The sequence below is a fragment of the Solanum pennellii genome, chromosome 2 (assembly GCF_001406875.1).
Source record: "Solanum pennellii chromosome 2, SPENNV200".
NCBI classification, from domain to species: Eukaryota; Viridiplantae; Streptophyta; class Magnoliopsida; order Solanales; family Solanaceae; genus Solanum; species Solanum pennellii.
This window is the reverse complement of record NC_028638.1, coordinates 53,546,488-53,569,078: the sequence shown is the minus strand read 5'-3', so window position 1 is coordinate 53,569,078 and position 22,591 is coordinate 53,546,488. Positions and strand designations below refer to the sequence as shown.

Sequence of the window (22,591 nt, the reverse complement as noted above, 5' to 3'; positions counted from 1 at the left end):
TTTATAAAATTGCAGGTTATTTATCTGAATAATATCTTATTGTTATGAAATTATATAAAATTACAAGAAGAAGAAAGTAGGGAGAAGAGAAAAGACTTCTTATTTCTCTTGATAATATTCATGATTCATCGATCTTTCACAAATCTTATTTACAATGAAGGAAAACCCTTTATTTATAGGAAAACCTTACTTGGTTCCCAAGTAGGATTCCTAACCATATCCTATAGACTCCACGTAATTAGACATTCACTATAACACAAATTGTTTATAACACTTGTTACTTTGATTATTAATTTTTTAAATAAAAGTGAAAATTGAGTACTCTTTCATTTATAAATTAAAGAGTTTATTGGCAATAAATAGTACACTTTAAATTTTTTAGCAAAAAAAAGATTTTTTTATTATTTATTTGGCATTAAATATTCACATCTTTTTTATTTGAAAATAATTTTTTTTTTCTGATTTTCTCACTCTATTTCTTAATAGTTATCATGTCTACTTTTATTATTCCTTTTTCTCTCTCGTAATTTGTCAATAATTTTTTTATGCATATTCTTCCTTTTTATTTTTCAATTCTCTCTTTCTTCCTTTTTTTTCTCCCTCTTTCAAGGTAAGAATTTCTATCTTTTTCTCTAAAATATGTTCATTAAAGATCAATCACAATATTAACTCTTTACGGTAAGTAATAACTCAAATCATATAAATTTTATTTATATTAATTGTCATACTGTGCCCTTTTTTCCTATAAAATATGTCATAAATTTTGGGCCCCTTTTGCCGGCCCTAGTCGAGCCTATCTCAGGTTGCATATATATGGCTCGTCAATAATATTCAAAGGCTTCTATCATATTTTTTGGCCCGCAGCCCAATTTAACTATGTTTGTAAATAAAAGTATACAAAACATATACACAAATTATATATATATATAACACTGTGTGTGTATTTATATTTGATAGGAGTACATAATACCTTTACATAAGTTTATTCTGTAAATTAGATCATTTAAAGGCATTGAACTTACTACCTTTAGCGATTGCTAAGACTTTTTCGCATCCAGGTTTTACATCAACCTATAATAACTTATTTATCATAGTTAAATCATTTATTAACATGACAATACATATTGATTAATTATTATTTAGTGATAAATGTGATATGAATGTGGAAGATGTGTAAGTAATTAATTAACTACTCTCTTCAGTGCAATATAAATTAAGTGTTGAGACTCTTTGTAGTTAAAATGAGGGGATTTTTCAAAGTTCAAGAGTATATTATTATTATTATTATTCCAGAATTTCCCTTTTTTAAAATGGATATTTTAAGTGCTTTACATTTTGAGATAATTGTATAGAATGGCAAACAAACAAATAAAATAAATATAGTAGCTATCGTTTGATTTATTTGTGTTTCATAACAAACTCATTTGTCAGTTCCTCTCTCCCTCGTATTCTCGCTCGCCACTCTCCCTCTCTCGCTTTATACAATAGAATTGTATAAATTGTGTTTCTAATTATATAAAGCGAGAGAAAATTGTATATACACATGCAAATACATATATTTTTGTTCTATACACTTATAATTATACAATAAAAGTACTCCCTGCCCAAGTCTTTTTTGCCTTTCTCTCTTTTTCATTTTTATACAAATTCAAATTGTATATAATTTCTCTCTTTCTCGTTTTATACAATTTTATTCAATTGTATATTCCCTGTCTAAGTCTCTTTTGCCTTTCTCTCTTTCTCATTTTTATACAAATTCAAATTGTATATAATCATCCTACTTATAATTATACAATTCGTTTTATACACTTCGTTTTATACAATTCTCTGCCCAAGTCTCTTTCTCTTTCTCGTTTTGTACAATTCAACTTCAATTGTATATGCATAGCGAATTATACATATATATGTTTGCTTTGGAGCGCAATTATGCAAACTTTGCTATAACATACAAATATGAATTTTATGTTTGCTATATGAAAAAGTTGCCCTTACATTTTTTATAAGATTAATTACATTGATTGCAAAGGAAAATATTGAAATTTACCCTTTGATTTTATATCATTAAATATTTTTTGGAGGAATATATCACATATTCGCACTCCTCAACAATTCACTTATATTAGATTGATATAAATATTAATTGAATATGGCTAAAGTCTTACATTTACAACCATAATTTAGTATGCAAAACAATCAGTTTTCAGTTACTTAAAGCCCAATGAAAGTAGAAAAAGATAATTTTAGGCTGGAGGTTGTCTAAGTAGATTGCACAACCCAAAGGATCTGGCAGATATCATGGATCTTTTGACTAATTAATGAATGCATGTGAAGGACTTACTTTCCTTCACTACTTGTCAATATGACTATTACTTTAACACTACTACTACTATCCCACCTTTTATTTCTCTCCTCTTTTTACTTGCTACAATTCATTTTCTATACATCATTATCTTATCATCTTGTAATTCTTACATGGGATGTTTTTTAAAAGCAATTCATTTATGTTTAGGGGGCCATAATAAAGGAAAAAATTAAGATTTAGTAAGAATAAAATGAATTGAGTTATAATATCCTTTTTTTGACTTATTTAACTTTAAATAACTTTTGAACGGATTAATAAATTGTTTATTAATTAATAACTAGGTCCATTTGATCCTTCTCTCCTCTCCATATTCAGCTCAATTCCACCATTTAACCTCTAGATTCAATTATATATGATTGTTTTTTTTTAATATAGTTGGAAATAGTTTAATTTATGTTGGTCTTGTAGCAAACTATTTGGTAAACTAGAACGTGCATAATTATTTAGATAATTAAGTTGTGGAGAGATGAGTGAAGCAAACAAGTGGAAGTAAACTATTCAGGCAATTACCGTTTCCTCCCTATTAGATGGGGTAGGTCAAGGAACCCAGAATGATAAAGGATTTCGTGATGTGAATCGAATTCCATAGTCCACGAATATTTAATTTTATATCACATGTTCCCGTATATCGCCTATGAAATAACTTATCCTAATAGTTAAATAAATAATTTTAATGCTATTTAATATCTTTAATCGATCATACATTAAGAGTACCTCATACCAAATGAAACAAGCTGATCCAGGTTTTGGAATTGGTAATGAAGTTTAGAAGATGAGTCATGATTATTAAATAATGATAATGAATAGAGTTGGTTCTTTTTTGGCGCGGTTTTTGACTATTCGTAATTATACAATAAAGTCCCCCACGATCTCTCCTCGAGTCCCCAACTCTCAGCAAGCAACTTAAATGCAACCAACAACAATCTATATGCCTATTTATTTACACCAAAACAATTTTTCTAGTTGTGGTTACTACAATTATTACTCCTTCCCGTATCTAAAATAGTACGGTAATTAAATTTAAAATTCCAAAATAAAAATAACTTAATAAAATATACTTTTAATTAAAGTCTTCGTAAAGAATAGATATGACAACAAAATACAAATAATATGATTGCATATAGGTAGGAACGGAGCGAAGCATAGTGCACTTTTGGTCCAACGTTAGGAAGATTATTTTTTTTTTCAAATTTATTTGTAAATATACCAAGTAAAAATTATTAAATTTAATTCATAGATAATATGAAAAATTCATCGGAAATTATTATCGGTGTGAATGATCATCCTTTAAACAAATCGGAGCATAACAACTAAAACATTCAGGAATCATCGCACATGTTCTTTCATTTAGATATTTACAAACACTTCATTACTCTATTAAAAAATGGAAGATTGTTAAAAAGGAGGAAAAGTTCTACCAATATTGCTGGCACTAGCGAAAAAACCTACCAGATCTCGCCGGTATGGTAAATATGATTTGCGCCTGTTCTTATCCATTTCCTTTGCCGCTTGGTTCCGTAAATAAACGTCCGTCATCGAAGATGCCTTGTTACCGCTGCTACTGTTGCCCTTTGCCTTCAATTTTCCGGCAATTTTAGACGCTTCCGCTGAGTCCTTTGCTTTGGATGTTTCGTTTTTCAATCCTTTTTCCGGCGTCAGAAATAAAAAACTGTCCTTACCGTCACTGTTGCTCCGGCGCATCAAATCTCGAATATTCCACCGCTTAAACGCCGATCCCGTTGAATTACTCTTCTTACATCTGCTTGGTGAAGGCTCGGTTATATTCGGCTTCCATACACAATACGTTCCCGGAGGTACACTCTCCAACTCATCGACCTCGGAAGATGACGACGACAGCGGTTCCCTTTCTTCTAAGAATAAATCCTTTAACGAAACTTGAACTGAACTATTGACGTTTTCCGACGATTCACCGTTAACACCTTCGCGATCTACGCCATAAGAAACGTCGTTTGGTATCAGATCGCGGTTGAAAACGGGGTAAATAGGACGGTCGAAGGGGAATACGCCGACCGAATCCTCTGGATTTTCACATACCAAAGAGAATTCAAAATCATCGGCACCGTCAACGTTCTCTTCTACCACCTGAGAATCACGTTTAATTTCATCGGAGATTTTTCCGGCAATCTCGGCCACTCTATTTGAAGAGTAGCTACTAAAGCTCGGAGAAAAATATTCGTCTTCCTGCATGTGAGTAGTTGTAATTTCATAAACGCTCTGGTGCACGTTTACTGTCTCTGTAGGTTATGATCCTATTAATGGAGAGAGAATTATTTATGACAGGGGAAGACGGACTGTTTCAGTTTCCAGCTGCGCTTATATAGTATTTGTGCAAGTTGTAACGAGAGGGTTTTCTTTTTCTCTTCTAGAAATATTCAAATATCTAATTTTTATTTTTTAAAAATTTGACATAAATGTAAAACATGTGTTGCGTTTACTAAAATATTTTTTCTTCAAAAACATATATGATAATTAGCAATAAATTATGGAATACTATAAGTTTTATAAATAAAATATAATTTTTTATACGATCTTTTCGAGTAAGAATCTATTTAACATTATTGTTAAAAGGCTAAAAATATTTATTTTTAAATGGAAATAAAAATAATTTTAATTTTTCTATTGTTACGAAGAAAATAAAAGGCAAAAACAAAAAAAATATTTTTTTCAAGACTAAAATATTCTTTTCATATATGCATAATTACATATTTATTAATATATTTCTTATTAATTGAATAGCATATTTTATAAGTTTGGTTAAATTTCATTTAAAAATTTTATTTTCTAAAAAATATTATAAATTATTTTATGCTTATATATTATATATAATTTTACGTATTATTTTGTAGTATTAGAAAAAGGATATTAACAATAATTTTTCAATATTAGAAAAAGGAAGAAAAAATAATAATTAAAGATTTCAGCCTCCCCAAAAAGTATAATATTGATTGAAAATTTAAAGATGTAATTTTTATTTGTAAAAATAAAAATAATTATAATAAATATAAAATAGTTCCTCTCTATAAAATACTTTTAATATTAGAAATACAGTAATAGTTGTCATTTTTTGTAATTTAACTCTTAAATATTTAAAAAGATTAGTCAAACACAGTGAAAAAATACTTTTCAAATAAATTAATCAAATACAAATTATTATTTTTTTTAAAAAAATGCTTCTAGCAATATCAAACATGCTCTAAAACTATAACACGTCATTCAAGATTTTCCTGCATTTTGATTTTATAAACCAGTAAAATTAATTTAATTTGATATAAAGAAGTCAAACAATTAATTTCTGTAATTACTGATTGAAGCAGGATATTTACTCTTTTTTCTCATTTTAGGTTCCTCTTCATAAATAAACTGTTACATATAATTAATTAACTTAAACAGTAAGAAAAATACTTTTTTTTTTTTTGCGCGATAAGAAAATTCACTCAAGAAGAAATAGAGGAGTATTTTTGGATAAATCTACTTAACCATACAAGTTTCCTTTTTTAAAAAAAAGAAAGTTGGAGCAAATTTTCAAGAGAATATATTAAGAATAAGTTCTAACTAGTCGAATTAATAAATGTTCTAATACATAATGAAAAAATAATTTTTTTTTGTCCCCTATAAATCTACGACCATATATCTTTTGAACAACCTTTTTCATAACTTTTGATTTTTATTTTAATTTTGGAAGCTTCTATAAATAAGTAACTCGAATGTGTCAATTTTTCACTAATTAACAAAACGCGATGTCCGTTCCTTTTCAGGCGCATCTACTTTTTAGTTGAGAAGGTGCAACTTTTTCCATTGATGATAATCCACTTTACACGCGTACATCAAGATATTTTTATTTATTTCACTGGATGAAATTATATTAAGTCGATAATAATAAAAATATAAAAGTATATTTTCATAGTTTTACGGTCTATTTTGATTTACACAGAGTTTAAGAAAATAAGGAAGATTTTTTATCTTATTGTCCTAAATTAAAGTTATGTCAAATGAATAAAATTTACCTTGTGGCCTTAAATATGTCACGCGAAACTTGTATTATTTAATAGTATATTTTAAAGACATATATCAGTCCATGTGAACATAAAAAATATTGCATCATTATAAATATAGAGATCAACAACAATTTCCATCAAAACTAAAATATTTTTCAGACTTTTTTTCTAAAATATTAGTTGCGACTTGCGAGCTTTTCTTTTTCAAGTCAATAAAAGCATAAACTTCCTATAATAATCAAATATTTGACTGTGCTGTGAGTCGTTGGTTAAACTTATCAGTTTTTTTATTTGCATAGCCACTTTTAATAAGCTAAAATGATTACTATATTATATATTAAATAATTACTACATCCAAATGTAGCTAATGCTTAGCTCCTTTTTTTGCCGCTTAAACATCATCTCCTTGGCCTATTTCCCTTGTGTTTTGTTCATTATTTGTATTACTAATGTCCTTTTGTTACAAAAAAATATAAAAATTCCAGCACTAAATTTGTCATTTGATAACATACCATAATGCATCATCTGATGTGTGTCGATTGCATCGCGACTAAACTTTAGAAACGTGATTTATAAGTTGATTTTTGTAAAAAGAAAATATAATTTACATGTCATAGTCGCTTGTCCCAATTTATATCTCAATGTTTCTGAATCACAAAATATATTCTATAAATTACGTTTCTGAAATGCAATTATTAATCGGTTGAACTTATTCTTAATATTGACCAAGTAAATATTCAATGACCAAGTAAATATTCAAAGATAAATTTAGACTAATCATATTAAACATTTGTGAGAAGCTAATCATTGTATTTCAGTTTGTTTCAAAGGGGGGCCGGCATAGCACTTGAGTCAAGTCGGCAATATGTCAGTATTGAAATTGGAATAGAAAAAATAAATGGAAAACTTTGAATTTAAGCAAATTAACGATGCACATAGTTTTAACACATTTTTCAGTGTGTCAAACATATAAACAAGTACTGAAAATAGTATAATATAAAGATACAATTAATTTGGGGCAGAGAAAAAATAACAAACTAATGAAACGACAAGTCATGAAAAGGAAATAAGACAAACATAGCTATAGTATATATCAACATCAATTAAATGAATACACCAAATTCATAAAGCATTATCTAACTATACAAGTATACAATGGAAATTTTGATCAAAGATATATCCTTCCATGATATAAAGGAGGATATATATTTATAATATTATTTTGTATAATATTTTAATATCTAAATTTAATTTTGACTATCAAAGTAATCTAATTTAATATTCAAAATTTTAGTCAAATTAACTTTTTGAAACTGAGACATGACAACTATTTTGAAACAAATAGAGTATTAACATGTCTTAAAGCACCCCGATGTTAGATGTTCAGTAATTGGATAACAGAAGCTATTATAGTCTCCTTCCAAGTAAAGGTATACTGCTCGATTTCAAATAGTTGAAGGGTAATTTTGACCATTTTTCGTTAATGCAAACTTAGGAAGATCATATTGATTAATCTCTTTAGAAAGAAAATCCATTGCACCATGATAGATAAATCAAATCCTTTACCAAAAGGGATGTATTTAGACTGTTACAATGATAATAAATTCCACCTCAAAATGTTAGTTTCTACTTTCCTAGCCCTATTCACTCAGTATTGTTATATATCTACTTTACACAAACTTAATTAACTTTACAAATTGAACAGTCAATTATAAACTACAAACTAAATTTTAAAGATCTATATTTTGTTTGCCTCTGTCACTGGACTCCTCAGAAAAGTCACTGTTTAAACTTTCGAATTGTTTCCTTTGAATCTGATCATGGTACATAGGATGGAACTGTGTTTGAAATGCCCTGTACGTAACGTATGGTAACAAAGTGGCAACGACAACCAGGAGTGTGACAAGCCAATAGAAAGGACTCGGAGCACAAGCTTCCACAAGAATCTTGTACGCGGTTGTAGATATTATAGGCGAAAGAGAGCCATAAACAACTAAAAACACGTACCAAATGGCAATGCTGCCCCAAATGAAGAAGTGCTGAATCCAAGTGAAGTAGTTGATAGAGATTGCCATTTGACAATTGACTGTCCACACGACACACGTGTACATCATCACCCCGAGGACTCCGTAGTCAACTGGTTGACCATCTTTTCGGAATACTTGATGCACGAGTGAATTGGTAATGCCAAAGAAGATGATCATAGAACAGATAACACCGTTTAACATCCAGCCTAAAATGCGACGCCAACTGAAAAGAATGTTCTTCGTTCCCTCTTCATAGAGCTTAGGAAACTGCAAAAGAGATTCCATGAGAGATATAAAGGAACCCTTCTCGACTTGCATGTATCAGTAACTCAAGCAAAAATTCAGATGAACGGGCCTTTATAGATACTAAGCCCTCTTGCTCACTTGTATAGTTGTATCCACTTGAGAAAGAGATCAAAAAAATACATAAAACGTGGAAACGATGTAATGCCTTTTCATAACCTTGTTTGTGGTCGTGTTTTTGCCTAATCCTAAGTGCATACTTATATGAAGGTGATTTATGCATTCACAACCATGTAAATGTTACCACTCCTTTATTTAACTTCCTTATCATGCTTTTGCCTAGCTGTAAGTTGGTGAAAAATATGAAATAGTTTTTATTAAAATAAATATGATTTGTTTGCAGTGCTTAAAAGGAAGTATAAAATAGGAGACACACCTCGAGATATAGGCGGGCAGAAACATCCTGATCAAAGACACCGAGAGCAATCACAGGAAGCGATGTGAAGAACACATTATATAATGACATATACCAGTCATTATAAGCAGGTCGGCCAGAGAAAGAAGCAAAGCCCTCGAACCAGAAAAGGGTCAACCCGAAGGCGATGTTCTTGTAAAAGAAGTAGCATAGCTGCAACCATGCCAAGGTGATATTAGGAAGATCATAAATGTCTCTAATTCAAAACCAAACATGAAACTGGCTATTCACTTTATAATGTGTCATACTTCTTAATGGTTTAAAAAAAACTGTAAGCCTGCTATAATAATTATGTTTGCACGCCTGTTTAAATAAAAATATTCAACTCAATCCTGCAAATGTTAATTACATCAATTCAGTTCTTACAAATAAGGTTAAAAAAAAGGGTACAATTCAAGATGAACAAAATGCCTGATGTGGTTTCTGGTCATATCCAATTTTATTTTTATTTCACCAAGAAGAGATATTGAATACTTACCATCATCGATATTCTCCTGTAGCACCAGTGGCCATGGACCAATAACAAGCGCTCAAGAAAACGGAATTGAGCTATTGCATAATCACTTGACATGACAGCCTAATAAGATTTGCAGAATCATCAGTTTAACTCCTCTAAAACATTGGCATTGTTAGGCAGAAGCATATGTGCTCATATTGCCTACTTCACAATTAGAAATCACAGTCTATCAAGAGAGACAAGAAAACAGAATGTCTTCTGGAAAAAGCTTATGACTCTAAGCATTGACCGACTTCGTAGATAATATTTATGCCCAAAAAAACAGCAGCAAATGAAAGAGGAAAACAGTGTTACAGCTCCTGCTAAATCAAAAATCCATATCAATGGCAGAATGTTGAAATGAGAAACAACGCCAATACATCTTTGGGCAATGACAGTTTGTCATGCTAATGCAATTCACATCTATGTAGAAGCATAAAAAGTTTTACATGGGAAGTTAGAAAACAATATGTTAATCTAAAAATATAGAGAAGTTTACTGAGAAACCATTCATCAAATCTGAACACGAAACAGTTATAAGGCGCTCCAGAGGAACAGTAATCAGCAAAAGGAAAAGTGTCTCACACAAAAGAGCTAATATATACTAAAGTACTGAACGTTACTTCTGTTCTTCATCAAGTCTCGACTCCTTGATTATCAATTTCTAATCCTCCAGAACAATGATTAATGATGAATAAAAACGTACTAAATTCAAGCTTGCTACAATTTGTAAAGTCGGACTATCCATAATGCAGACCAATCATAAGCAGCTACTGGGCTAGCAGAATTCTTACATTAAGAACTTGAAATTTGTGGACATGCAACACACCAAGTAGAAGACACAATTATCATCAAGTTCATTAGACAGAGAGTTTGTTTCTGCTCAGAAAGTTAATTCATGCAGAAAAAATAATACAATAGAAAGAGTAGAGTGCCGCAAAAAAGTACATTATATAATCAAACAGTCATGTGCCGGTGGGTCTTACACTGCATGTTTTTTCCCTGAAAAATATATTACAGTTGCATGATGTACTTATATCCTCATTTTCAGTAGCTTTTTAGGCCTCCAACTGACCTTATAAAAGATATCAAAATTACACGTGCTCGCAATCGAGGGAGAATAGATACGGTAATATGTACAGAAAAAACAGGACAGCCAAAGCTACTACCTAATCCCTCACCCAAAGCCCCACTTGAGGAAAGATATCCACCACTAACGAGGAAAAGGTAAAGTGAAGTGGGACAACGAAGAAAAGGGAAGGGAAGGGTCCAAATGCTGAGAAATGGAGGAAGGAAAAAGGATAATACAAAAGAGGAAGAACTAGACAAAGATATTTAACCTGCATTCCTTCAACGCCACTGATGCCAACCCCAACATCAGCCTCTTGTAGCATGCTTACATCATTTGCCCCATCCCCAATTGCTAATGTAGTTCGGTGTGTTTCAACTTTCACCAGTCTGGTAACCTGCATATCTTCAAATATTTCTGTCAGATTATTCAAATGGCCAACAAAACGAAATATTGAACAAACTTTGTACACAGCTCATGAAAAAATTTCTCTAAATACAAAACTGTAAGGGATAGCACCCACAAGAGCTTTTTGTTTAGGAGTGGAGCGGCAGCAAATAACAGATGCACAATTTATTGCAAGCTCCAAGAACGATTTTTCTAGTTTTTTGTCAAGCGCAAATGACAATGATTTGCCATCAATGATCAAACCAAATGATGCAGTAGTTCCTCTGCTTGAGCTTACTTGTGACATTCCCTCCCGTATTTGCTTTGTAATGCTATCATGTGAAGCCTACGACAGTTGAACTTTGTGAAAAACATAAAATTAAAAAAAAACATTTGTGTTTTTGTAGGCAAAACAAATCCAAAATCCTGTACCTTTGCTATAGTCTCCTTGTTTCCTCGGTTTTCCAAGTCCAATATGTCTTGAGAATGTAAAGTAATTATGATTTGCCTCATATCTGGTCTTAATAAACTACAAGCATACCTACAGGACATTCAGAAAGATGATGAGAACTCCATTCACCGTTTGATTATAGAAGTTGCATGATTTTACTAGTAAACCCTACCCAATATTGATAGCCGTTTCCATCTTATCACCAGTTAAGACCCAAATCTTAATTCCAGCTTTTGCAAGCTTATCAATGCATTCAGGGACCTGCAGCAATCAGTTTGGAATTGGAGCAAGTCATGTACAACACAAAGCGAAAAAAGGAGATTGCAAGCTATTCTGAATTGCAACCAATGTGCAACATAAGATTAAAGCTCACCCCTTTTTGAAGTTTGTCCTCAACAGCAGTAACACCAAGGAGAACTAAGTCCCGTTCAATCTTCTGAGCAGCAGCATCCACCAAAGCATCTCTATCTGCTGTTACAGAAGCTTGGGCATTCAAAAACTCTTGTTCCCATGATTGGAACTCTTTCTCATCAAGCTCACGGTAAGCTACGACAAGAGTTCGCAATCCTGCTTCAGCATATTGTTTAAGATGTTCCCTTGTTATACCCTCAAAGAAACGCCCATCTTTTGAAAGTTGTTCGAACATCACACTAACAAAAGGAAATATTACGAGCAAGAAGATATCAGTCTAAATTAAACAGAATCAGAGGATTTGAATCATATTGATCACTTGATAAGAAAAACTAGACACATGCAAGGGCAGTGCACGGAGATACAGACCTGTCTGCACCTTTGCTGAGGAGCAACAACTGGTTCTCAGCATTTTTTACGATTACAGACATTCGCTTCCGCGAACTACTGAACTCTAAGACATGAAGGAGCTGATATGACCTGAAATGAAGATCATGTTATGCAGAAAGCAATGAAACTAATAAGGGAAAAGGGTAAAAATAATTCCATAACCAATTGATACGTAAAGAAGTGACGAGGCCTTGATATAATTTTTAAGTTCATTGCAGCATTTTATTTTTTTAAACTAAAGTAATGTAGAGTTGTATAAGTTGCAGCGTATTATTCATATCTCATTTTATCTCAATGTCAAAGCAGATTAAACATAACAGGTTTATAGAAACAATGAACCTTGCTTTTCTGTTGAAGCAAAAGCATCTGAATTGAGAATGTTAGGGGCTGAGAGTGATGAAGAGGATAGCATCCCAGTTTGGAATTTACACAATAATTCTTGTTAAATTGTGTGATCACCTCATTTAAAAACATAAGCAGGTTCTTTTCTCTGAAGGAAGCACAAGAGGTTTGAAAGGTCAAACTTTTCATTATTTACATTAGGTCTTGAACATGTCCCTTTAGATACAGGTCTGATTTTTTTTTCCTCAGGACCAAGGACCCTTAGTGCTACTCTGGTTACATGTGATCTTTCATCTGAAAGACACTTCTGATGCTTGGTTTCAAAAGATGTTGAAAAACTTTTTCAACTTCTTTATAAAGATCTTTTCAAATAAACAAGATTGAAGAGAAATCTCATTTTTTTTTAAAAAAAATTAAAAGCATTTCTCAAATGGACTTTGTCGCCTGTTTCTGAAACCTTATTTATTTGTATTATGTTTTCAACAAATCTGAAGGACAAAGCTACTATTGTTGGTTGGCACTTGGCAGGCCACAAAACTAGTATTTAATCCCTGAGAAAATATCAACCAACAGAAATAAGCCCTGTCAGGGATTCTTCTACACCACACAACTAAAAGAGTTGAAATAAAAAAGAGTAGATAAAACACATCACAAAAAGACAAAACAGGGAAATGTGGATGTATTCTTGGCTAATGGATGCGCAAACCACTTTCAGATCTTTGAACAGAACTTCTGAATATTCAAGATTCAAATACAGGAAAAACCAAATCAAAGATTTACCTGTCAACCATCTTGCCACTCTGATGATCCAATTCATGCAGTGTAATTCTGTTTTGTGTTCTTTCAAAGAACTGGATTCCAAGTTCCCTTGCTGCAATGACAAAAGCAGCTTCATCTGGTGACTCTGCTTCATAGGAGATCTCACCTGTTTTTTTGTTCACGTCAGGAATAACAGTATGACAAATGGCCAGCACTCTAAAAAACTTCTGTATCATGTCTCGATGAGGCTCATGGACCCATTGACCATTCATTATACGCTCATCTTTGAAGTTGAATCCTTTAATAGATTTCTCCGAGTTAACAGCGGGGTTAATTGATTCCTTCACGTCATTGGAAGTATCACCTACTTCCTGTGCTCCATCTCTTTTTTGCTTTGCCAGGGCCCTCTCTACCTCAGTCACAACACGTCCATACGCAACACCTGCGACTGAACATTTAACAAACTCCATGGAGTTGCATGTTAAGGTGCCTGTTTTGTCAGAGAGTATAGTGTCAACCTGCCCAAGTTCCTCATTAAGATTAGATGTTCTTGCATGAGCTGGCTTATCTGTTTCCTCATAGTACATCTCCCTATCTTGATTGATGAATATGCTCTGTAAAACCTTCACAATTTCAATAGACACATATAGCGAAATAGGAATCAAGTACCCATACAACATAAGGGCTGTCAGGAAATGGAAAAATGCAGCCAGTGAAGTTCTTTTAGGATCATAAAACACACTTGTTTTGTCTGGTCGAAGATACCACCTCCTTAGTTTCCCACCAGAAATGTCATTTTTAGTTTCAATCCCGAAAAAGATAGACCCAATAAAAGCTATCGTAATCAAGGTACCAAAAAGAACATATATTATTTTATCCATCCTTTTCTCGATTCCACTCCTCTTAGAAGGAGGATCTGTAGAATTCTGCATGACTTTTGTGTCATGACCAGTAAAAATGACCACACCATAAACATAATCAGTATTCCGTAGCTTGGAACCTCGCAGAAGTATCTGCTGCACTGAAAGAGGGTTTTGCTGGTTATCATAATACAGAGTTCCAATGAAAGTATAAAGATCTTCATTTGGATCTTCACACTTAACAAGAGCTTTAAAATTTTGAAAAGAACCATCGTCTTGAAGGGAGGATGTGATATTTAATGCATGCTTCACCTTAAGGTTAGTCTCTCCATCAAGATTGGAGGTTTCAACATAACATATCCCATCCTCGTAGCTTGATGAAAGCAAAAGCAAATCAGTGGGAAAATATTGATCCTTGTACACCTTAATAAGATCACCAACTCGTAAACTTCTCCATCTAGTCTCTTGGAAAGTATGATTTTCAGTGTATACGTTTACTTTCCGGTTATTGGCCTCAATATCCTGGAAAAGATTGCATACAAAAGAACTAAAATTTTACAAAGAAGGACAAGTGAATATATAACTGAACTTGCTTACGACAAACCAAAAGCATGCCAAAATGCCAACATTTTTTTTGTCAAACTGCCAGAACCAAAGGCATGCCAACATTGACTAAGAATCTTTTTCACCAGGGAAATAAAAAAGTTGAAACACTTGTGTTCAACCAACAGGGACACAAAATGTTTTTACGTAATAAATTTCATTTTTTAAAAATTGTATCAAGTAGTCAATGCTTGTGCTTGAGAAATTTTTTTGTATTTCCTAGTCATTTTAGGAAGCTCAATTATAGAACATGTTCATTAAGGCGATGAACCCGCGGGTCAAGAAAGATACTGAATTTATTTATTTATTTATTTATTTATTTATTTATTCCAATAGGTTCTTTTATTGAAGTTGCTTCACTACTTTTAGCCTCATTATGAAATCAACACTGCCCCAAAGTCATTGTCCTTAGTTGCTAAACCACACTGGCCAAGTTAAATCCTAAGCTCATTTAACCATTCATAAAAAGAGTGTTAGATGACAATAAGTCTTCTATGTAAACTCAACATCCTTTATTGATTAGGATAGCTCTTTTCTATTTGTATTCAAACTCTATCATGTACATCATCAACATATATATATATATATTATGGCAGCCTTGGTCACCTGTAGCAGTGACCAAGTTTCTGTCCTCTTCTTACGTTTTAGTTTGGTATCAAAGAGCCAATTTTTTTTTTTCTTTCCGCCACCATGGACAACTCCAACCAGTCCATCGCCGCTGCCGTTCAGCCACATTCATCCTCTTCCACACATCTCTCCATAACTGACTCCAACTCCCAAACAATTGCCCTTCCCGGCCTTCCGATAAAACTTGATCGCGAAAATTATTACCTTTGGCAATCTACCGTATATTCTGCCTTTGAAGCCTTTGATTTGGAGGGTCATCTTGATGGAACTAATGCTCCATCCGCCACTATCTTAACCACTACTCAGGGCACCTCTGCATCCACAACAAATCCAGCCTTCACGGCTTGGAAGAAGCGGGACAAAATCCTTCTTCTTTGGCTCAAAACTACCATGAGCCATTCTATCATACCTTACATAATGCACATTCGTACCACTCATGAAGCTTGGTCATATCTTTCCAACCTTTATCAATCTCAATCCCGAGCTCGCGTCATGCAACTTCGCCACCAACTCCAAACCACCACTAAGGGTTCTTCAACCATTATGGACTATGTTGACAAGAAACGAACTATATCCCATAGTCTAGCCCTTGCTGCCCGTCCCATAACAGACGAAGAACTTATGAGTGCTATTTTGTTCGGACTAGACTCTTCCTATGGACCTTTTCGCTCTGCCATTAACCCTCACCTTGATAACCTCACCACTGACTCACTTCTTGGTTTACTTCTCCAAGAAGAGGAGAAACTGGCTGAGGAAACCAAATCCTTCCAACTTCAAGCCAATGCCATATCTCGTCAATACTCCAACCGCTCCCCCATCACTGGATATCCTAATCAACAAAGTGTCACCACCTCTCAAAAATCCTCCACTCGCCCGACCAATACCAACCCCCCTCGTTCCTCTAATAGATCATCACCTCGCATAATCTGTCAAATATGTGAGAAACCCAACCACCATGCTCGTAATTGCTACAACCGCAACAACATGGATACCTACCCACCAACCCGATCCTCTAACCGTCCACAAGCCAATATGGTTACTCCCTCGACTAATTCTATGATGTCTCCTTCGGCTATTATTGATAATTCATGGTTTGCGGACTCAGGTGCTACCAATCATGTTACGTCAGACTTGTCTCAACTATCTATTCACACAGACTATAATGGTGAGGATCAGCTTGCTGTAGGTAATGGCCAAAAACTCTCTATTAATCACATCGGCTCCTCTAAGCTTTCTTGTGCTACTCGACCTCTTCATCTTAATAAAATTCTTCATGTTCCTTCCATCACCAAGAGTTTACTGAGTGTTTCTCAATTTACTAAAGATAATAATGTCTTTATGGAATTTCATCCCTCATGTTGTTTTGTGAAGGATCCTCAGGGAAAAATACTACTCCGCGGGTCAATTGATGATGGTTTATATCGTTTCGATGGTGGTGGGCTTCCTGTTATCTCATCCTCAACTCCTCGCGCCTTTGTCATATCTCGAGCATCACTCCAAGCGTGGCATGAACGCCTTGGTCATCCCCATGAGCAACTTTTACGTCGTTTAGTCTCTAGTTTTAATCTTCCAGTGACTTCCAACAAAATGCCTGCAGTTTGTGGATCTTGTCAATTAGGAAAAAGTCATAGGCTCCCGTTAGCATCTTCCTCTAGTCGTAGTTTATTCCCTTTCGATTTGGTGTATTCTGATGTTTGGGGGCCTTCTCCGCATCTTTCTATTAATGGAAACAAGTATTTTGTTCAGTTTCTTGATGATTCTACTAAATTTGTTTGGATATTTTTCTTGTCAACAAAATCACAAGTATTTGATGTTTTTAAATACTTTCATAAGATGGTTTCCACACAATTTGGCAGAAACATCAAAACTTTGCAAACTGATTGGGGTGGGGAGTATCGTAATGTGTCTTCATATGCCCAATCCATCGGCATAACTCATCGTCTCTCTTGTCCTCACACTCATGAACAAAATGGGGCTCCAGAAAGACGTAACCGCACCATTGTGGAGAAAGGACTAACTTTACTTGCTCACGCATGTCTTCCATATCAATACTGGGAGCATGCTTTTTCTACCGCCACATACCTACATAACCGCACCATCACTCCTATATTATCCTTTAAATCACCCTATCAAGCTCTATATCATCATCCACCGGACTACCAACTTCTTCGAAAATTTGGGTGTCTATGCTACCCTTTTCTACGTCCTTACAATCATCATAAAATTGATTTTCGCTCTCTTCCGTGTGTCTTCTTGGGTTATAGTTCGAAGCATAAAGGTTATCTATGTCATTATCCCCCCACCAATAGGATGTACATTGCTCGTCATGTGACGTTCGATGAAGATAGATTTCCCTATCCTCATTACAACAAGTTTTCTTCTTGCTCCAGTGACAACTCACCACCCTCATCCTTAACTTCTCTACAATCAATTTCCAATGCGTTTCCCACATCTGCTGCCTCACCTTTACTCCATTCACTGGCAGATTCCCCTTCCTCATCCTCCCTATCCACTCGAGTCCTACCAGTACCTCATTCATCCACCACAATATCTCCACCACACAATACATGTACGCCCACCGTCGCGTCCTCGGCTTCAAGCACAAATCAGAATGCTCCCACATATTTCCGGCCTGCTACTTCTTCCAATCATCCTATGACCACACGAGCTCAAACAAATTCCCTCAAGCCTAAAACACTTGTTGTATCTTGCCATCCTACCCCAGTTTCATCCGTTATAGCAAGTGAACCAAAAACCTATAAGCAAGCTGCATCCTCTCCTGAGTGGTTGTGCGCCATGGAAGCTGAATATCAAGCATTGCGTCGTAACTGCACTTGGACACTTGTTCCCTGCCCTCCCACTGCAAATGTGGTGGGTTGCAAATGGGTATACCGTATTAAGCGACGAGCAGATGGTTCAATCGAAAGGTACAAAGCTCGCTTAGTTGCCAAAGGTTTTCATCAAGAAGAGGGGGTGGATTTTCATGATACATTCAGCCCAGTTGTCAAACCTTCAACCATCAGACTTGTTTTATCTTATGCAGTGACTAAAGGTTGGGCTCTTAAGCAATTAGACGTTAACAATGCATTCCTTAATGGTGACCTTACGGAGGTTGTTTACATGTCTCAACCACCAGGCTTTATTGACAAGTCTCACCCACATTTTGTGTGTCGCTTGTCGAAAGCGTTATATGGACTAAAGCAAGCTCCTCGCGCCTGGTTTCTCAAGCTCAAAACATTTCTCCTATCGCATGGTTATACTTGTTGTTACTCTGACTCATCCTTGTTTGTCCGTCATACTCCTTCCTCCACTACCTACCTCTTAGTTTATGTGGACGACATCATCATAACGGGTAGTGATCCCTCTTATATATCCTCATTCACCCAATCTCTTGATCTTGAGTTCTCTTTAAAAGACCTTGGTAATCTCTCATTTTTCTTGGGTATTGAAGTTAGTCGTGTCGGATCTGGAATGCATCTCTCTCAAACTAGCTACATTCGAGATTTACTCACTCGAACAAGAATGACAGATTGCAAGCCTTCTCCTTCTCCAGCGGACACCACATTTCAGTTGTCCAAACATGGTGAAACCTTTGATGATCCATCATTATTTAGAAGCATTGTTGGTGCTCTTCAGTATGCGACCATTACGCGACCAGAGATCTCCTTCTCAGTTAGTCGTGTTTGCCAATACATGCAGAATCCTACATTAGATCATTGGAAAGCCGTAAAACGAATCCTTCGCTATCTCAAAGGCTCCCTTACGCATGGTATCTCCATCACTCCATCCACTTCATCTACTATACATGTCTACTGTGATGCAGGGTGGGCTGCTGATCCTGATGATCGTCGTTCTCATCATGGCTTTGCTGTATATTATGGTCCTAATCTAATCAGTTGGTCCTCACGGAAGCAAAAGGTAGTAGCTCGGTCCAGCACTGAAGCTGAATATCGTGCCATTGCATTTGCCGCATCAGAAGTATCTTGGATAGCTAGTTTGCTCAAGGAACTCCGATTGCCTTGTCCTTGTCCTCCTGTGATATTCTGTGATAACATCAGTGCCATTTATCTCACTGCCAATCCTGTCTTTCATCAAAGGTCGAAGCATATTGAAATTGATTATCACTTTGTTCGCGAAAAGGTTGCTCGTGGCCAGCTTTGTGTTAAGTACATTCCTTCCACTGATCAAACTGCTGATGTGTTCACTAAAGCTCTAAGCTCCCCTCGTTTTGCTCATCTACGATCCAAGCTCACTGTCTCCAAACCCGACATGTGCTTGCCGGAGGGTGTTAGATGACAATAAGTCTTCTATGTAAACTCAACATCCTTTATTGATTAGGATAGCTCTTTTCTATTTGTATTCAAACTCTATCATGTACATCATCAACATATATATATATATATTATGGCAGCCTTGGTCACCTGTAGCAGTGACCAAGTTTCTGTCCTCTTCTTACGTTTTAGTTAAGAGCAAAACCATTTTAGTGATTAAGTTTCACCCTGGCTAGATTGATTGTGATTGGTGAACGGGGAGCTATTTGATCGCAGCCGAGGAAAACAGAGCATAAAAATCTATGAAACAGGATTAACCAGTAGCTAGCACAAAAGCTTCTCAAGCATGAGAATATGTCAGTAATAAGCATATACCTGCCTTTTACGCCTCCAATCTTCGATTCCTTCTTTGGCCATTGTTGCCCCAATCACAACAAGCAAAGGCGCTAAAATGCTGCTGGCTGTATAGGGAGCTAGAGGACTAAATGAAACACAAGCAACTACAAGAAAGTATATATTTGCAACCCTTCTAAATTGTTCAAACAATGATTTGGGTATGAAATTAATTGCTGTGTACTTTGTAGTAGAAACATAATTCCCTCTATAATTTAGCTGCACCTGTTCTGGATTATCAGGATCATTACAATACACAATCCTTGAAAACCCCCTCTTCCCAATTTGACCATGTTCCTCTTTAAACGAACACTTCATGCACGAAAAGCTATATATCTTACTAAAACATATTTTCATCTTACCACCTGCCATTTTCTCTCTCAAAAAAAAAAATGATACACTAAGCTCCCACTGTTCAGGGGTCCAAGAAAGGCCGAACCACAAGGGTCTAAAGCAAAAAACAAGAATTTGAACCAGTAGTGCTTACAGCTTGCCACTGAGACAAAACAAGAGAACAAGAAAACAAGAATGGAAGAGTTATTAACATCAAGATCCTTCTTTTCTCATGTTTTAAACTTAAAATTGCCATAAAAATCCACCAAAATACCAAAACTGATAATGGGGTTTCAAGAAAAGTAAACCCTAACAATTAGTTTTCCTGGAAATTCTTATCTTTGTTCTTTAGTACTGGTACTACTAAAGATCCCTTACTTCCACAATTGCACTGTCGGTGAAATGACAAATATGGTCTGAACTCCAACTTTTTCTTACATTTACTTGCAAGAAGAACAAGAAACTTAGAAACATCCACACAATGGATTACAGAGAATCTTGTTTCCATAAATTTCTTCAAGAAAGTTATTTTGGTTAAGATTAGGAGAGAATAAGGACTTTCTAGTTGACCAACAATATGTGTCAATTTTATGTTTTGCTGTTTCCACAAGTAAATACAGAATGAACAGTCGATGTACTAAATATAGCGATGCTTTTATCGGAACTTTGACTTACGTGGACTGGCTAAATGACGTAATTCATCCTAACCGTACACGTGGCGGATGATGTAAATTGGGTCAAGATTAACGACGACTATAATGTATTTTTGTAGAGGACGACGTTATTTATTGTAACCGTTTGGACAAGCGCCGTAGTTCGATGAAAATGTACACTGGTTGAGGTGATGAGGTGGCTGTTTGGTGGGACTGTCTTAAAAAATATATTTTATTTTTTTTAAATATAGTTTGTTTTAAAAAATGATTTTCTATAAATATCTATCTGACATGTTTAATATTATAAGATTAAATAATAATTTGATATGTTTGATCTAATTTTAATTTAATACTATAAAATTAAATAGATTTTTTAATTTTCGTCAAGTTAAACTAGATTTTTTTTTTTAAATTGAGAAAAAGCGGAATATGAACGTTGATATCAGTTATACTAATTTTAGTAAAATTGAGATTATTTCCATGGAAAATGATAAAAATAACCTTAATCTATGTAAAACTAAATAAAATTATCCTTGGTAAATAATTTGATCTTAAAATGTTTTTGTCCCTACTAGTTTGGTGTGAAAATGTTCCGTTTTGTTACTTATTATATTCAAATTGAAAAGATAAAAAAGAATAGTCTATTTTATTATAATTAATTTTAATTTAAAAATAATGATCTATTTTATTATAATTATTTCTCTCATTATCTAAATAAAAATTAATTGTGAATTTGCTATGAAAAAGTTACAAAGAGTCATTCTATATTAATTATTAAAGTGTTCACGGAAATAAATTATTTCCTACTTATTTATTAAAGCGATTTACAAAAATATGACTTGAATTCTTTAATAAGAATTTTTTTAATTAGAAATATAAAATTTTAAAAAAGAAAAAAAATACTGATATTTTATTAGGAAAATGACATATTTTTTCTATTAAATAATAATAGGAGATTTCTTTTTCAACTATTAACAATAAGTATATTCAATTTCAAACGAAAACATATTCTCTTATCCATTTCCATCGGTTATATTTAGTGTTTTTTTAATTCTTTTATTTGTTCAGTTGTTTAATATTTCTCAAGCTCTATCAAAGTAAATGTTAGGATCATTATTAATTAGATGTCTCAAGTTCTTCAAATCATTATGGAGATGGAGTCACTTTTGTTAGAAAGCGATTGAACTCCTAATGTGAAACTTTTCGCACAGTCTAAATTCAATCAAGCTTCAATATTATTATTAAACACCAAATAAAAAATAACGTACATTAAATCTCAAAAATGTACATTGTCTCACAAGGGAATTATGGACTATCAAACGAGGTCTATAATCAACAAAACGAAGGGGCTACCGATGATTGGAAGTGGGAGAATATATTAAGGTTATCATTGAAAATTGTCAATATTTGTTGAAAATCAACA

At 34.0% G+C, this 22,591-nt stretch overlaps 2 protein-coding genes across 2 annotated transcripts; both read right to left on the bottom strand.

Moving 5' to 3' along the window:
• Positions 1 to 3,605: 3,605 nt before the first annotated feature.
• Positions 3,606 to 4,689, bottom strand: LOC107009392. The gene has a single exon (XM_015208719.2). The coding sequence runs from the start codon at positions 4,568 to 4,570 to the stop codon at positions 3,758 to 3,760; it is 813 nt and encodes a 270-aa protein (XP_015064205.1). The 5' UTR covers positions 4,571 to 4,689; the 3' UTR covers positions 3,606 to 3,757.
• A 3,234-nt stretch (positions 4,690 to 7,923) lies between these two features.
• Positions 7,924 to 21,120, bottom strand: LOC107011935 (probable phospholipid-transporting ATPase 8). Its single transcript, XM_015211624.2, has 11 exons — positions 20,165 to 21,120; positions 13,450 to 14,810; positions 12,307 to 12,417; positions 11,900 to 12,176; positions 11,699 to 11,787; positions 11,508 to 11,616; positions 11,212 to 11,421; positions 10,960 to 11,085; positions 9,602 to 9,700; positions 9,085 to 9,276; positions 7,924 to 8,672 (listed from the first exon to the last, which is right to left on the bottom strand). Exons 1-11 carry the CDS (start codon positions 20,552 to 20,554, stop codon positions 8,109 to 8,111), a joined length of 3,528 nt encoding a protein of 1,175 aa, XP_015067110.1. The 5' UTR covers positions 20,555 to 21,120; the 3' UTR covers positions 7,924 to 8,108.
• Positions 21,121 to 22,591: the final 1,471 nt, after the last annotated feature.

Excerpts from the sequence above, each read along its gene's own strand:
- LOC107011935 (XM_015211624.2), bottom strand. The coding sequence starts at position 20,554 with ATGGCAGGTGGTAAGATGAAAATATGTTTTAGTAAGATATATAGCTTT. Across the intron at positions 11,422-11,507 it reads ACAAGGAGACTATAGCAAAG|GCTTCACATGATAGCATTAC; the intron begins GTACAGGATTTT and ends CAACTGTCGTAG. Across the intron at positions 9,277-9,601 it reads ACAGGAGAATATCGATGATG|CTATGCTACTTCTTTTACAA; the intron begins GTAAGTATTCAA and ends GCATGGTTGCAG.
- LOC107009392 (XM_015208719.2), bottom strand. The coding sequence starts at position 4,570 with ATGCAGGAAGACGAATATTTTTCTCCGAGCTTTAGTAGCTACTCTTCA.